This window comes from Mustela lutreola, chromosome 7 (assembly GCF_030435805.1).
Source record: "Mustela lutreola isolate mMusLut2 chromosome 7, mMusLut2.pri, whole genome shotgun sequence".
Taxonomy (NCBI): domain Eukaryota; kingdom Metazoa; phylum Chordata; class Mammalia; order Carnivora; family Mustelidae; genus Mustela; species Mustela lutreola.
Genome location: NC_081296.1, coordinates 109,640,253 through 109,656,705, shown reverse-complemented (window position 1 = coordinate 109,656,705; position 16,453 = coordinate 109,640,253). Strand labels below are relative to the sequence as shown.

At 34.6% G+C, this 16,453-nt stretch overlaps 1 protein-coding gene and 1 non-coding gene across 6 annotated transcripts in view; both read right to left on the bottom strand.

The window, feature by feature from the left end:
* Positions 1–16,453, bottom strand: part of KTN1 (kinectin 1) — a 101,951-nt gene that overhangs the window by 39,458 nt on the left and 46,040 nt on the right. For all 5 annotated transcript variants that reach the window (XM_059182167.1, XM_059182169.1, XM_059182171.1 and 2 more), the window contains exons 8-18: positions 15,536–15,642; positions 14,589–14,721; positions 13,202–13,289; positions 10,130–10,296; positions 9,666–9,734; positions 8,180–8,217; positions 7,401–7,491; positions 6,983–7,051; positions 6,425–6,462; positions 6,199–6,280; positions 5,275–5,343 (exon numbers count right to left, since the gene is read on the bottom strand). In XM_059182167.1, coding sequence (XP_059038150.1) covers positions 5,275–5,343; positions 6,199–6,280; positions 6,425–6,462; positions 6,983–7,051; positions 7,401–7,491; positions 8,180–8,217; positions 9,666–9,734; positions 10,130–10,296; positions 13,202–13,289; positions 14,589–14,721; positions 15,536–15,642 — 951 coding nt within the window. The remainder of the gene's footprint in view (positions 1–5,274; positions 5,344–6,198; positions 6,281–6,424; positions 6,463–6,982; positions 7,052–7,400; positions 7,492–8,179; positions 8,218–9,665; positions 9,735–10,129; positions 10,297–13,201; positions 13,290–14,588; positions 14,722–15,535; positions 15,643–16,453) is intronic.
* Positions 1,658–1,821, bottom strand: LOC131837710 (U1 spliceosomal RNA). The gene has a single exon (XR_009356302.1). It is a non-coding gene; the product is annotated as a U1 spliceosomal RNA (small nuclear RNA).

Sequence of the window (16,453 nt, the reverse complement as noted above, 5' to 3'; positions counted from 1 at the left end):
AATTCTGTTCTTTGAATATAAAAAATCCAAGGCTCTAAAGCCTTGAAGACCAAGAAAGGAGGCTTTGTTCTTTCTTCTAATAAATTGATTTTTGACATTAAAAACTAAAGTATAACATTTATATGGGCAAGTGCAAAAATCCCATATACAAATCAATTAATTTTTAACATGTAGATATTATGTGACCACCACCTAGACAAATATATACAATGTTTTAAAACTGATTATAAGTTGCAGGAGCAACACATGAATATATTCTCCCTGTAAAGCATTAAAACAGGATATGTAAACTGACCCCCACTTTTAACTACTTCCCTTCCAGCATCTCTCCAGAAACACAAAAAGTTCCCACTGCTATAATTTATTTTGTGTCCAGAAGAGAGGCTTCCCCGTTAGCATTCCTAAGCCTTCAGGCAGCTAAGTAGCCTACCAAAACAGACTTGGGGTGTTTTCTTTGAACATTTTTTCTGCCCATCCCATTCCTTATCTGTACTTTTCTAATTTTCTAGTTTCCTTCTTTTCCCCCAATTCTATTATAACCCTTTTCACAAGTACTATTAATTTTTCCATTGCCAAATCCAAGTCCTGAGACTCCACTTCTTACATAATTCTAAAATTAACCCCCTTTTCTTCAATGCCTTAGGTTAGGCCCTTGGCTTCATCCATCTCAAATATCACAATACCACACTATACTTCTCTCTGCCTGTTGCCTACAAGGAGTATTTTGTGAGGGGTACAGGAAAAACTTCCCAATGGGAAAAATTTCCCTATTACCAGAAAGGAGACTGGAGTTGTCAAAAGTATAGTAAGTCAGGTTTATAAACTACAAATATAAATCATGCAATAAGTTTACAAATTTTTCATCAAGATGGGTTTTTGTCCATCTTTATTTTTGCTGATGGCCATCTCATGTAAGGTTTAACAGGAGCATTTGGGAGGCTCAGTCAGTTAAGCACTGGACTCCTGATTTCAGATCAGATCATGATCTCGGTCATGAGATCAGGACACGCATCCCAGCTTCATGCTGGGTGTGGACCCTGCTTGGCGCTCGCCCTCTCTCCCTCCCCTACCACCTCCCCTCCCCCAACTCCCACCCAGCCAGAGCGCGCTCACACACGTGTAGTCTTTTAAAAAAAAAAAAAAGATTAAACAAAAAATTTGTAACCGTATGGTGATGAATGTTAACTATTAACTGGACTTCTGCTGTGCTCATTTCACATTATCAACACATAAATCATTAGTCCTTCTGAAACTAATGTTATATGTCAATTATATCTCAATTTTAAAAAAAGACAACACTATTAAGTCCAAGTTATCTGCACCTTAATCACTTACTGCATTATACCTTTAGTCCTACATACTTCTCCCCCACATAAATTCAAATACCTCATTGTTACCAGAGTGATCTAAAATGCTAGATAGAACATTTATTCATCCTTGCAATTATCTTTCAGGGATTTACCAACATGCTAGCTCAAGTTCATGGTCCATACACAGCATACAAAGTCCTTCATAATTGGGCTATAGCCAGCCTTTCTCTACTCCTTACACTGTATCCTTTGCACTTCTACAACATGCCAATAAACTATGAATACACCAGTTTGGCCACACACTGCCATGACCCATGACTTTTTTTTTTTTTTTTTTTTTTTTAAAACAAGGGAAAGCACACACACAGTCCCCCACAACCACAAATTATGCAGTCGAGTTTCCCACATTTGGGGAAATCGCAGGAGTCAGCACATCCGGAGTGCAATGGATAAGCCTTGCCCTGGGAAAAACACCTTTCTGACCATAGTATCTCCCCTGCCAGGTAAGTATTAACACTTTATTCCCTCAGCTGGATTTCCCCTTAGCTGTTGGGCAAACTGATGGCTATTTTTCCAAATCAAGCCTTCTCTGTGATGCCTCTTTACCCTTAGCGTCCGTCAGAATTCATTATCTCTTCCTCCAACCCTGTACCACAGTTAAAGAAATTTATTCATCATACTTTTCTGTGTTACACATCATTCTCCACACTAAAAGCCATATTCCTGAGGGTAGGAACCAAGTCTCATTCATCTCTGTAGCCTCAGCATGGAGCATAGTGTCTAGCACATACTCAATTCATAAACCTGAATGAAATTAATTTCCTTTAACAGAGGTACACTTTAACATGTACTCTCAGTCATCAGCTTACCAAATATTCAATTGCAGAAAAGTGACCAGCTTAGCATCCATCCAACCTTTTTACTTTAAACATTACCGGCCTAACCCAATCCAATTTCGTTCTCCCTAGACAATTTCCCAAACTACATTTAATACAATAATAAATTCTTCTGCAATAAAACATAAACAGGCAACAGGGCAAAGAGGAAAAGATTTCCTACCCCTATAGTTTTCACTAATAAAAATCTCCTAGAATAAGAATAAATATGCTGTCCCTATGCTTTAAAAAAAAAAAAAAAAAGATAAGTCAGAACCTTGCTTCCCCAGAAGTTTTATTTTGAATAAATGAGATCCTAGTAAGTAACTGATTTATTTGCTTCATTAGGGTTATCATATAGGCTTATATCAGCATGGAGCCTTGCCCTCTTTAGTGTATAAACAGGTTACCTTACCTGGTATTTGTTGTCTTTCTGTCTCCTACACCTGAAGAAACAACAACTTGGCACCATCACTGGTTTCTGTTTCAATAAGCTCAATCTTTTCCTCCCAGATAAAAATCCATGGAGCAAAAAGACGGAATTTTTTTTTTTTATATATATAACTAAACTGTTCATCTCTCAACTGTCACTTAGAATTCTGACTGCTGGATAGGAAGGGGTTAAAGAAAGGTGGAAATCAAAGAAATTAAGATTACACTAATCTTTATCTCTTCTTTCACTAGTGATAGCAATAAAAATGACTAGAAAAGAAGCCAAAGAGATGGTTCTTTGGTCTGCCAAGATGAGAAAGCTAAGTCACAACTACAACCAAAACACACCATTGTAGTTAACATGCTTTCTAAACTATTTTTAAGAGAAAGCTTTAAGAAGAAAAGTTCTAAGAATTACCAAATGGCAAATCTTAAATTAGTACCACAAAGTAAGTTTTCCTTATCAAATTCTTTTAAAAATGTAGCTATAAAATTTTGTTCTGTGGACTCTTCATTAAACTTCCTAAAACTATTCTTCATTCATTAAAACCTATCTCATGCAAAAAGCTGTTATTCTAATAGAATATCTACAGGTACATGGAAATCTTAGGAGTATCAGAAAGCTGATTTGGTTAAGGTAGAAATTAGAGGATTTTTTTTAAAGATTTTATTTATTTATTTCACAGACAGAGATCACAAGTAGGCAGAGAGATAGGCAGAGAGAGAGGAGGAAGCAGGCTCCCTGCTAAGCAGAAAGCCAGATGCAACGTGGGGCTTGATCACAGGACCCTGACATCATGACCTGAGCCAAAGGCAGAAGCTTTAAGCCACTGAACAACCCAGGCGTCCTGAGGATTTTCTTTTTTAATATTAACTTCCACACATACACTGGGGAATTTTATGTAAGATATTAGAATGGCAATTCTTAAATCATCATCATATTCTCTTTAAGAAAAAGAAAAATTTAAAGCTATTGGTTTTGTTCCTGTCTAATGAGGCAGAACTAGAGGATTAAAAGATTCTAAAAGTTAAAAGATTTGTAAAGATTCCAGTTTTCTATTTAAATGTAAGAGTTACCAGCACCATTAATACTGAAATCCCACAACAGAGTCATACATTTCTAGGCATTTGTTTTCCCTTCCATGAAGTTAATTTTAGGAAGTATTTAAAAGCTTATACACTGAAATAAGTTTTTCAGAATCTCTATAACCAACTCACAACTTAACATTCTGCTTTTCTGGGCAAGAGGTAACACAAATCAAAAATTATCAATCACATTTTACCTCATCCAAGTCATTAATGTTACATTTCCTACTGGTATTTTATGTAGCTACTAAAAATTTAAATGCTGCCAGCTAACCAGAGATTCTAAGATACATCCAGACTTCAGAGATGCTAAAGTGAGGGGGGACAATTCTTACAACTGATGAAATGAATCTCTTATAAGCTATATGACAACAAAGGGAAATAAGATTTAACAGTAAGACTTAAATATTATTTTAGGATTACAGTGGCATGAAGTCATGTCCCCGCACTGCACTAAATATCATCAGTTTAGCATTACCTCCTCTACTGCCTTTTGTTTGCAAGGGTAAAGTATATACAAAATAATAAACATCATGCAAGGCATTATCATATTTAAGAGGAAGAGAATAAGATTATTTCTTGAAAAGTGAACAGATATTAACAAATACTTCCATAGCATGTGGCTCACCTGAAAAAGAGCTACTTATACCAATTTAATACCTCCACAATGTGAATTTTAAAATAAAAAATGAAAGCATGTATCTTTGAAAGGAAGTGTTACCATCTGCAACTTACATTTCAGCTTCTAATACAAGTCCCCACGTTTAACACTATTAGAGAAACATTCAAAGCTATTTTAATGTGTCATCTAATACCAAGAGTTTCTAGAGTATTTTTAAACCCTGGAATTTGAAGAGTTCTGTAGGAGAAAAGTCCAAAGGCAACTCTTAGGAACAGCCATAGAATGGACATTGCCTGGAGCTCCAGTTTATGGAGCCATGTATACTAAGGCTGCTACAGTTTTGATAGGTTGCTATAAATACAGAAGAGTCTGATGACAGCAGAGGGTAGAGAGGAGATGAAAAAATAAATATTCTAACGGAAAGGAACTGAGGTTTAAAATGCCTGCTTAATGCCAACCACTAGGCGAAGTACTATACATAAAGGTCCCCATTTAAATCTAACAAGCTTATGATATAAATAAAATCTCAGTGTAAAAGACTTGGAATAAAAGGTCTCAAAAAGGTTAAGCAATTTGATCAACATCACTCCACTTTTAAGTGCTGGTAGCAGGTTTCAAACCCACTTTCTTTTTAGAAACCATGTTGCCTTAGAAAAAAGGCTCCAAAAGTGTAAAGAATTTTATCCTGAGAACCAAATGTAAAATACTTTTTTTTGTATTCTATGGCACTTTTTTTAAGTGCTTATAACAGGGAGTTAGCATTAGCTTCCCCTCAAGGAAGAAAAAAATTTTTTTAGACACTTGATAAGCACAAGATGAACTGAAATGCAATGGAAAGATATACCCATAATTCAGCAAAACTCCTCAAAAATGAGCTGGATATTATTTAAGAAGAATCAGATCTTGTTAATATTAGATATTTCAGCCTTATAATTCATTAAAGCCTTACCTGTTCAGAAACAAGAGTCTGTAGCTTCTGAACTTCTAACTGTAATGCTTTGTTTTGGTCATTTAGAATCTGAAGGGAAAAAAAAAAAACCTCAATATCCTGTTCTATTAAGAAAAGATAAAGCAATCATTTGAATAGGTTAAAAAAAAAAAAAACCAACCCCCCCCCCACCATTCAAACCCATATTAACCCTTCAGATATACTTAAAGTGACAGGTGAATTATATACTGACCTACAATGCAAATTTCATGTGGTTTCCATTTTTCATTTTCAATGAATGTACTTCCAAAATATAAAAATACAGGACTAGTATAAACAATCTGTATAATGATCTCTAAAACTAGTTTCAACTAAGCCTTCCACTTCAGTCATGTGTTTATTCCAAAACAGAACAGTGTTAACACTGTGCTTAGAATTGTATCATGTGTATTTCAAAGAACTGAAACAGTCTATGCTAATGGATTCTGGGAAATCCTGCTTTCCTAAGTGAATATTTACAGGATTCCTATTAAATTAAAGCAAAAAAAAAAAAAAAAAAAAAAAAAAGAGGAAGAAGAAGAAGAATACAAATCTCACACACATGAAGAGATGTACCCCAGCAGTACGAATGCGCTCAACTCAAGCTGAGAGGCCATGACCAGAAACTAGCACTGCACTGACAATGGAGGCAATTAAAACTATCACACACTACCAAATGAAAACCACAGTAGAGCAAAGACTGAGGCAAAACAAATTTCAAAAGTCTATTATAAGAACAGATAATCCAGGCAAAAAGTGTAACATTCATTGTCGTATAATCCCCAAATAAACTACAGAAACATTGCTTCAGGCTGATTTCATATAAAAACTAGTACAATTAGACTCGTTTCAACTGAAAATTTTAGTAGGTTGTTCGAAGCTCAGCTGACAAGCTTAATCACACACCTTAAATTCTTCCATTTTGTTTGAAATTTCACACTGTAGCTGTTCTTCAAGCAATCTTATTTGATCATCCTTAACATGAATACTATGAGAAAAAAAAATCAATAATTCACACTAAGGTTTACATAAATCATGTGCACAACTCTCAGTTATGAGTAGCAATAATTTATGCAACTATACTTGAACATAAATGTATGAATGGCTCCATGTACAGCAACACTCTAATCACCTTTTTTGCATCTTCTCCAGTTCATGTGCAGCAGCAGCCTGTGTTTGGAATGGGATGAGAATTAAATCATTTCTTAGGAAGCACTCAAAACCATTCTTTCCCTTATTTTTATGTACTGAAAAGCTGCATTTCCATATATTTGAAGTAAATGTTAAAGCAGTATCTACGTATTTTTGCAATACTTTTTGCTGTCCAGTATTTTGTACTTCTCACTCATCAAATTTTATCCAAATGAAACTATCCTTTTTGATTAAATAGCAGAAGGCTAAAACAAATCAGCACATTAAGAATGTTTTAGTGGATTCTTTGGAGATCCGAAAAGTGATCAATTCATTTGATCAAACATGAGTTTCAACATGAAAATAGTACTATCTAGGTGGGTTGTAACAGTCATGGTCAAATAGAAGAGGCTTTCAACAATATGCCATGTAACCAAACACAAATAACCATTATATTTACTATGTATATGAATGAAATTAGGGCTTGCAATTCCAATGGAAGTAAGTATAGACAAGGTCAAATTCTGACGTAAACACTCAACAGCTATAAAAAATCTACCTGTTCATTTGCCAGGGCCTGTAACTTTTGCACTTCAGCTTTTAATAAGAAATTCATATTCTGTATGTCCTAGAATAAGAAAGAAAAATATGTAAATATGCTTGTAAAGCATCTCTTCTACCTAAGTAAAGGTCTCAAAGTGAAGGCCTCAAATCACAATTTCTTAAATAGGAAAAGGAAATCATCAATTCCTGTTATTTAGCAAACTTCCCAAATTATTGTGAATTGCATCATATGAGAAAATCCTCTGAACTTCTTTTCTTGGAAGGCTAACGAGGATTTTGTAGCTTAATTAAGAGACACACATTTTAAATGACTTTAGAGTATTTTCCATTTTTCATAGATGGTCATACTGATTACCCTATCAGAATAATTCAATGCTTACAAAATAACTTGCCATTTATCAGAATTACTGTACCTTAAGTTCCTCCTCTTTACTTGTTAAGTGATCATGTTCATTTGCTAAAGAATCTTCAGTCTGTTTTATCTGCTTATCCTTTTCAGCAATCCTTTAACAGGAAGTACATTTTTATATTCAATAAACATTTCGAAGTCAAGTCACAAATCAAAAGATTAAAAGCCTTTAATATGCTCACGCTTAGTTAAGTAGTTTCTCATGCATCTGTACCCTCCATTTCTGTAGCTCCTTTCAGTTTAGTACTATCTATCATATACATTCTACAACTTCCTAAAATACATACCCCTGTTCTAAAACTTGAGGTAAAAGAAGTATTTTGTTCAAGCTCACAAACCTGGTAATGCCAAAGCCAGATTTTAGATCTTCTGAACTCAAGTGAGCCATGTCTATGTAAACTAAACAATACACTAAAAACAGAACCTTGTTTTGGGTATCTCCATATAGTTAAAATACAGTGTAGGTAATAACTACTTATGAGGCACAAAAACTAATTTACTTCCATTAATCTCAAATCACAATTCTCTTTCACTGCTAAACCCCACATAAAAAAAAGGTTCCCCAACTCTTTTTACGATGAAGACATAAAAACACAAATGTGTTCGTGCAATGTTTAGGAACTCAACTCACTGAGGTAAGGGGGAGAGCAAAAGTTGCTCCAGATGTAGGTAGGAGTATTTTCTGAATAAGTCAGAATATAAAGCAAATCATGTTTTGATGGAACAGGTATCATTTAGTGGTGACTAAGCAATTATAAGAGAAGTGTAGAAAGGCAGACTTACACTTTATGTAACTCTTCTGCTAGGACTGAAGCAGAGGTCTAAGAAAGAAAAACAGTATCAACATAAAAGCATTTAAGTCTAAAAGTTGTACAATAATCAAACAGCTTTAAAAATTAAAGAAATTAATGTATATCAAGTTGTTAAGGCAATATCTGGCCCATGATGAGTGTTCAATAAATAGCTATTATTCTGAAAGCAACTTGATCACCAACAACCAGTATCAGGGAATTATACTGCATAAAGCAGTTAAAATGAAACAAATTGCCAGACCTGGAAATTATATAACTGACAAGTAACAATATACAAGAAAAACACCTACAAAGGCCATGTTTCATCTTTATCTTAATAACAACTTCCCATAAAGAAATGATACAGTTCATGATTAAGGTAACAATTAAGTTACCTTAATTTAGTAATTTAGTAATAACCATGCTCCTCTTTTTCAAATACATACTTATAGCATTCTCTATTTAATTCCTGATAAATTTTCTAGAGCTACCTCACAGCTAATAACTTAAGACTTCAATCCACTTTGAATTGGTAATTTATATATACATGTACATTCACATATGTACAAACATCCTCCTCTATAGTAAAAAATTCTTAGTTCATTTTTTATTACAGTCTCTACAAAGAAAACAACTAGAAACAAATATGTGAAATCTCAAAATTTTGGGGTCTGAAATTCAAGAACAAGTTTTTAATGTTAAAATTACTTTTTAAGGTAGAAAAAACTAGTACTTTTTCTACAATTTTTAGAATTTTGAAGTTGAGGAATTGAAATGAACAGTACATGTTACAGAAATAAGTACTTAGAAGTTTTTCTTTTTTAATATTGTATTATAGATATATACACTTTAGACTACATCTATGTTAAAAAACAATGTTGCCAAAGTATAACAGGTCTAACAATACAACTTGCAAAACTCCGGAAGGTGTCCCCACTTGCTAAACAGAAGTTTTAAAGTGATCTTTTTGCACAAATAATCTGAGATTATGTATTAACATACTGTATTATATTATTAACATACTGCTACCACCTGAGGGTATATAAAGTTTTCCCTTATGGCCAGTGAGTATTTAGTAAGCATTTTTAATACATAAACCACTATTCTAAACACCATTTGGGCAATTTCTTCTGTTTGAGTCAAGATTATGAACGTTTCTTCCTCCTATGGTAAAAACTTTCCATTAGTTGGATTTGGACTTCTTTCTTGGTATTTTCCCGCAACACTATATATATAATTATCACAGTGTTGGGCTGATAGTCACAGGACTATCAGTGTTGATTCACAGACTAGTTTCCCAACTACTAATCCAGTGCCTAGCACTCAACAGGCATTCAGACAATTAATTTAATGGCTAAGAATTATATTCTATTATATCATTATTAAATTATATGTATTTATATTATATATTGGTAATAATATGTTATCATTATTATAATATATATTAGTAACAACAAACAATATGAAAGCACATTTACCTGGGCAGCTATCTGGGAATGGAATTGTTGAATTTGAGCTTTCAAAGCCTCGTTCTGCTCCAAAATATCCTTACATAAATAACGACCAAAAAGAAGAGGGGGGAGGAAGTATGCTATTAACAAATATACCAATATACATGAATTAAATGAGGTACAAACTTACGTTTATCTTTAAAAAGCCATTCTCAGATTCCAAAAGCCATAATTTTAACAACAATGACTAGGCACTATATTTTGAGAGTTGATATAGAAGGTAAATTAAGAATAGGTTGTGTTGTTCCTAATCTAACACAATTTAAGACTGAGTGAGGACATCTTTAAGCACATATTCAAACACACCATATTGCAACAACTGCTCAAAGATTAAGTTATAATTATTCATCACCACTCCACAATTAGGATAAAGTAGATGGTCTTCTCTCTTCTACAGAGACACAGATTTTCTCAAAAAGAGAATTAGATACCTGAACTTGCATTTGTAAAGACTCTTCTTTGGTCACCCTTTTTTGCTCCGATTCCATTAACTGCATTAGTCTCTGCTCCAACTGTTGCTTTGATACCAAGGTGTCTGTGAGCTTACTATGCAGACTCTGTACTTCATTTTCTTTGGCCACAAATTTGCTCTGTAAATCTGTAACCAAACAGCATTTTACAAAGTTCTCTTCCTTTGCATGGTTATTACTATTCATCTTTAGCACAGGCATTATCTCCTCTAGAAGAAAACTCCTTGAATCTCTCCTCTTTTCCCCCGCCTGCACATGGCTCCTCTGAGTAGTCCAGGTTTACCTTTATCACAGAACCTGCCACACTGTACTAATTCCTCTCCTCGCCTACAAAGTACACTTTGAGATCAGAATTACCTTTTCTCTATATCCAGAGCAGTGCCCAAGGCTTGGTGCACAATACATTCTCAAAAATGTGTTAAGTTAATGGTACATGGATGCTTAAAAGTGTTGTATCATTTCTTGAAAGCATTCTTTATATCCCCAAAGACAATTTAGTAAGTTATCTAATGAATTTCTTATAAATTCCCCATACTATCCTACCTGGAAAAGAGAGAAAGTTGTTGAGGGCTGACAAATGTTCTGGTGTAGAATGAAATACAACTTTTCTGTTGTACTTTTTTCTGCTTCTCTTATTAGCAATGACCCCAAAACAACAACAACAAAAAATGAGAAACAAACACAAACTATCTTTGATGCAATCAGAAATGAATTAACTCCAAATCCAGAAATTAAGATAAAATGAATGGGGAGATAGATGATCACTAACATGGAAGGGGAAGGTGTCTGAAAAATCTGGGAAGTCTCAGGAAATGGAGGTACTAGGTATCATGAGAGCTACCTCTTAGCCCCACAAAACAAACAAGTCCACCACCACAACCACCACGGAAGAGAAGCAAATACAGAGAAAAAAAGAAAATGCAAGTGTGTGTATATTTTAAAAGATGTTCCTGTCATAACAAAACACCAATAACAGAATGAAACAGAACTCAAAAAAGGACTTATAATTACACATACTGGTCATATCCAGGATTGGAACTCAGAAGAGCGTAATATTTCTTTACCAGCAATAGTGAAAGTCAGAACACTGAATTAATGCCTTCAAACTTCTGTGGGGAAAATTATCAATAACCTAGAACTCTCCATCCAAACTACAAATCAAGCATGAAGACAGAAAAAATAAAAACGTTTTCAGATATGCAAAACCTTAACAAATGTACTTAGAGGCATGCTCTCATGGGACTCAAAGATATGCAATTAAATGAAGAAGGAAAGCAAGAAAGATGGCAGTAACATAGTATCTATCCAGAATCCAGGTAGTCTCAGGAAGACAGCTATGGAGCCAACCTAGAAAACAAACAAGTCCTAAACAGGAAGACAGAGGACTCCAGAGGGATATCCCCAGGAAAATCTGAAAAGATTCTCCACTACCTCATATGTTGAGAGACAGGCAGAGGAGAGAGGGTAATAGTTTAACCATAGGTAAAATTTTAAATCATAAAATAAAAATCAAACAAGTTAAAAACATAAAGCAGTAATTAGCTCTAGGAAAGAAAACATCGTTCATGGGAAGAATTGCAGTTTTAATATTTATCTTGGCTCAGGACTAAGCTACACTGTAATAATGATGTCAACAATGAATACTGACATGATCAAGAAGTATGCGTAACCATGCTGGCAGAATGAGGGGAAGGTGGGAGGAATGGTGTGGGAGTTAAGACCTCATTTCCTGTAATAAAAATCAACAGATGCCTATTAAGGGAAAGCAGTAAATGTACAAATAATACATGTATTTACAAATATGATAGACAATACTAGAAGCAAAAATGATTGCTTCTGGTCAGAGTGAGGTTTTACGGTTTACAGTTACATAGTTTATAGAGAAATATATTCAGTTTACAGATCAATTCTTTTGTCAACATTCATACGTGCTTCATTGATGAAATGTAAAATGTAAATTTAAAAAATAAGCTAATGTATCTGAACATTGACATAAACTTCATATATAAAGAAAAAAGCCTTTAAGTATGTTGGGTATATTAAAATATTGAACCAAAGGGAAATATGGGAATGGAGGGATGGCAGGAATGGAGAATCAGAGGAAACCGAAGGTCTAAAAACCCAAAACTGTTTGATCTATCCTACTGTTTCGAACTGTATTTTACTACACTGACTCTTACAGGAGAAAAGGAGTAACGGTGACAAATAATACACATAATACAAGCTCCATTATCCCCCAGATGGATTCATCAAATTAAGAGTAAGTAATGAAAGTCAGCATTTAAGTAGACTGTTTTAAGTCAGCTATTTGAAATGGTAATGCTCTTTCTCTTCACAATACAGAAAGTGAGTCAGTCCTCCTTTACAAACAAAAGATAAAGAGGTAATCAAGGAACCAAAGGGAATAACTACAGAAAGGAAACACACACAACTAGATTCCTATTACTCCATTATAAACTATAATTTTCTTTGCAATTTAATGCTTCAGGATAAAGCTAGTAGAGAATTTATTTTAGGAACTCCAACAACTCTTAAAAAAATAAAGTACTCTGAAAGTGCAAAAGCTACTTTCAATGGCCTAAACAAAAAATGTCAAATCACACTTTCTTCATATATACAGAGGGGAGCAAATTTTTCTTTTAACTAACATATGATGTATTATTTGCCCCAGGGGTTCAGGTCTGTGAATCATCAGGCTTACACAATTCACAGCACTCACCATAGCACATACCCTCTCCAATGTCCATCACTCAGCCATCCCATCCCTCCCATCCTCCTCTTCCCCAGCAGCCCTCAGTTTGTTTCCTGAGATTAAGAGTCTCTTATGGTTTGTCTCCCTCCTGGTCCCATCTTGTTTCATTTTTTCCCTCCCTACTCCCCCAACCCCCTGCCCTGCCTCTCAAATTCCTCTTATCAGAGGGATCATATAATTGTCTTTCTCTGATTGACTTATTTCATTTAGCATAATACCAAGAGGGGAGCAAATTTAACCCAGGATTATATACCAAATTTACATGAATACCTCTCCCTTACCTTGCTGTGCTGCCTCATGCTCTGCTGTTCTCTTCCTAATATAGCTTTGGACTTCTTCCCACCTTCTCTCAGCTTCTTGTAGTTGAACCTGGAAAAAGAGTAAGTCAGCATAATCACAGGATTTCAAATTAAAAAAAAAAAAAGCATCCTCCTCTTTACTCTTGTCATAAAACTGCTTATTCCATCAGTCTCCCACATTAATAAAACAGGCAGATATATCCAGACTTAAAACATACAAAGATATCAGCCATAGTCATTCTACCCTCCAAGCTACAAAAACCAAGTATTTGTGCAGGTAGATCATTATAGCTACTACTATGTATTTATCTGATCTATTTAGTTAAGATCTGTTTTCCATTTTTATTTTCTTCAGCTGATAGGCTTTCAAAAGACAAAATAGTATCTTTACTGCTAAATCCCAGTAGGTACCTAAAATTCAAATTTTGAGGTCCAGCACACTTCAATGATGACTATAGTCTTTACTATCATTTATCTCCTTATCCATATCCATATAGAACTGCCCTATTTCTAAGTGCCAGCAGTAAACAGACCAGCAAGATAAATTTTGCATAAAAGAAAGGATAATTATATTAATCTCCCAGAGGGAGCCATGAAAATGCCAAGAAAACAAACTTCCACCTTCATTTATTCTCAAAGTTCTTTTAACCCCTACCACTCTGAAACTGATATTAAGGTATGATTCTACCAATGACCTAGGTAGGAATCTAATATACTTACACAAATTAAAGTATGTGTTCAATAAATCCTCTCCCCAGTAAAAGGAAGAAAGGACAATTCTATTTAGAACTCTACTCAATATGCATATGCTATAAGGTACAAAAGAAACAAATCTATTCCTCTGTAGACTAAGCAACCCCATGCATGACTTCTCAACATGAGCTTCTAATGGTACCAAGTATCCTTCTGGTATCTAAAAAAAAACTGTGACTTTTTTTTTTTTTAATACTATGGCTCAAGTGAAAGCTACTAAAGCAGTTCTTGGTCTTATGCAAAAGAAAATCATCTATTCCAATACTGGAAGAAAAATATACTCTAAAGAACTTACTGAAAAATCCAAGTTATGGATGATAAATTAAAGGTAATTTTAACTACTTGATTTTTGCCTCACATGTGAACCCTAACCACCCAAAGAAATTATGTCAATCAGCAAATTTAATTTTTCATTTCTTCAGTCTTTAACTTCAGTCTGAAGCCCAGATTCAATTCTCTTGTTACTACACATGCATCTACACAGGCAGAGTACTTAAATTACAGGTTCCTTTAAACCTCAAACTGCATTTCTCAAACCTACATACACATTTAGGTCCCTGAATTGAATACCTACATTATTTATGAAATGAAAACAAAAGGGGTGGGACTAGATCACCTTCAGCTGAGTAACTGCTTGCTCAGCATTCTTCTTTTGGACCTCCTCTTGCTGTAGCTTTCCTGTTTTCTCCGTTAGCTCATTAACCAACCTAGCATAATCCTGGCGTAGTTTATTTAGTTCAGCAGACTGCCTGAAAACAGTAACTGGATTAGGAACCTTCCGTTATTACAAACACATAAAAAGAATACACAAAACATATTTGATACCTGTTTTTCTGAGTAATTCCACTTATAGCCAATTGAAAAGAAAATGTTTTATGTCTACTAATAATGAAGTTTGGCTGACTATAATTTGTGAATCATCCTGGTAACAATTACACAAATTCTAAAATCACCATAATCAAGAAAAATGGATGACCACATACTCATGAGCATAATCAACAGCGTCACCCTCAAAACGGCTGTTCTGAAAATCGACTGAAATCAGTCAGAGTGCTTATTATTCTTGTAACCATGCTACTAACTCTTCTCGAAGGCACAGTTTCCCAAAGCATAGACCAGGGCCAATTTCATGACTTTCACAAGGTCTATGTCTTAATATACAGATTCCTGGGCTCCACCTCAGAGCCACTAAATTATAATCTTTTAGGGGTAGGACTCAAGAATATGCTTTTTTAATGAACATGCCAGAAGCCTTTCTGAATAATAAAGCTTAAGAACTGCTGTTAAAAGGGACAGGTGTTTTAAAACTTAGAAATTCAGTTTCATATATTTGTAGACAATGTTGCACGGCTAGCACTAGTGTTTATCACATAGCTTAGCTGAAGAGGTTCTTCACATAGCAAGAAAATTGTTTTGGAAAATTAATTCATTTTAGAAACCAATGTAAAACACAGAAGTCTAATCTATTACTATCAAACACGATTTTGATGGTTCAAGAAAATATTCTGCCATTCAATGAAAAATTCTGCCATTCAATGAAAAATAAAGCATTTGGGAACATACTTGCTTTCTAGCTGGTTTGTAGTGTTGCTGACAGCATCTCTCAGTATGCCATTCTCCTGTTTCAAGTGAGCTATCTCTGCCTCCATCTGCTCACGAACTTGCTGGAACTAAAAGTATTTTACAAACGTAAGATTTACAAACAATGACTGCCAAAGCTAACTTAAAACATACTTCATTATAATGAGAATATAAAAGGCATCAATAGAATGAAGTTTGGACCATCTTTCTCAAATAAATATAAACAAATTTAAAGTATGAATTATGTTTCTTTTCAATAATTACTTATTTATTTACTTGACAGAGAGAGATACAACAAGAGAGGGAACAAAAGCAGGGGGACTGGGAGAGGGAGAAGCAGGCTTCCGCCGAGCAGGGAGCCAGATGTGGGGCTCCATCCCAGAACCTCAGGATCATGAACTGAGCCAAACGCAGCCCCTTAACAACTGAGCCACCCAGGCACCCCAAGGATAAATTACATTTTGATTGTGGTGAATGCAAAGTAAATACAAGCTGCCACAACATTCAAGAATGCAAGTGGATGTTAGCTGCTATCATACTGGAAATGTAAAATAAATACAAATAGAAATGTTGTTTTAGAAATAAAAGACTTAGAATTTCCTTCCTATCCAACAGACTCCTACAGAATAACCCTATCTTGATCCTTTATCAATTTTATGTTTGTAGTTTTTAATGAAAAGATTTTAGTAATCAAAAGTTTAAAAACTGAAAATATGCCTAACACATTCATATTCTCACAAACTGAGCTATAACCAAATAGATGGCAAATTCATCATGCAAAAATCTATTCTCTAAAATTCTGGCCCCTTTCAACCCACAGAATGGGAGAAGATATTTGCAAATGACAGCACAGACAAAAGGCTGATATCCAGGATCTATAAAGAACTTCTCAAACTCCAC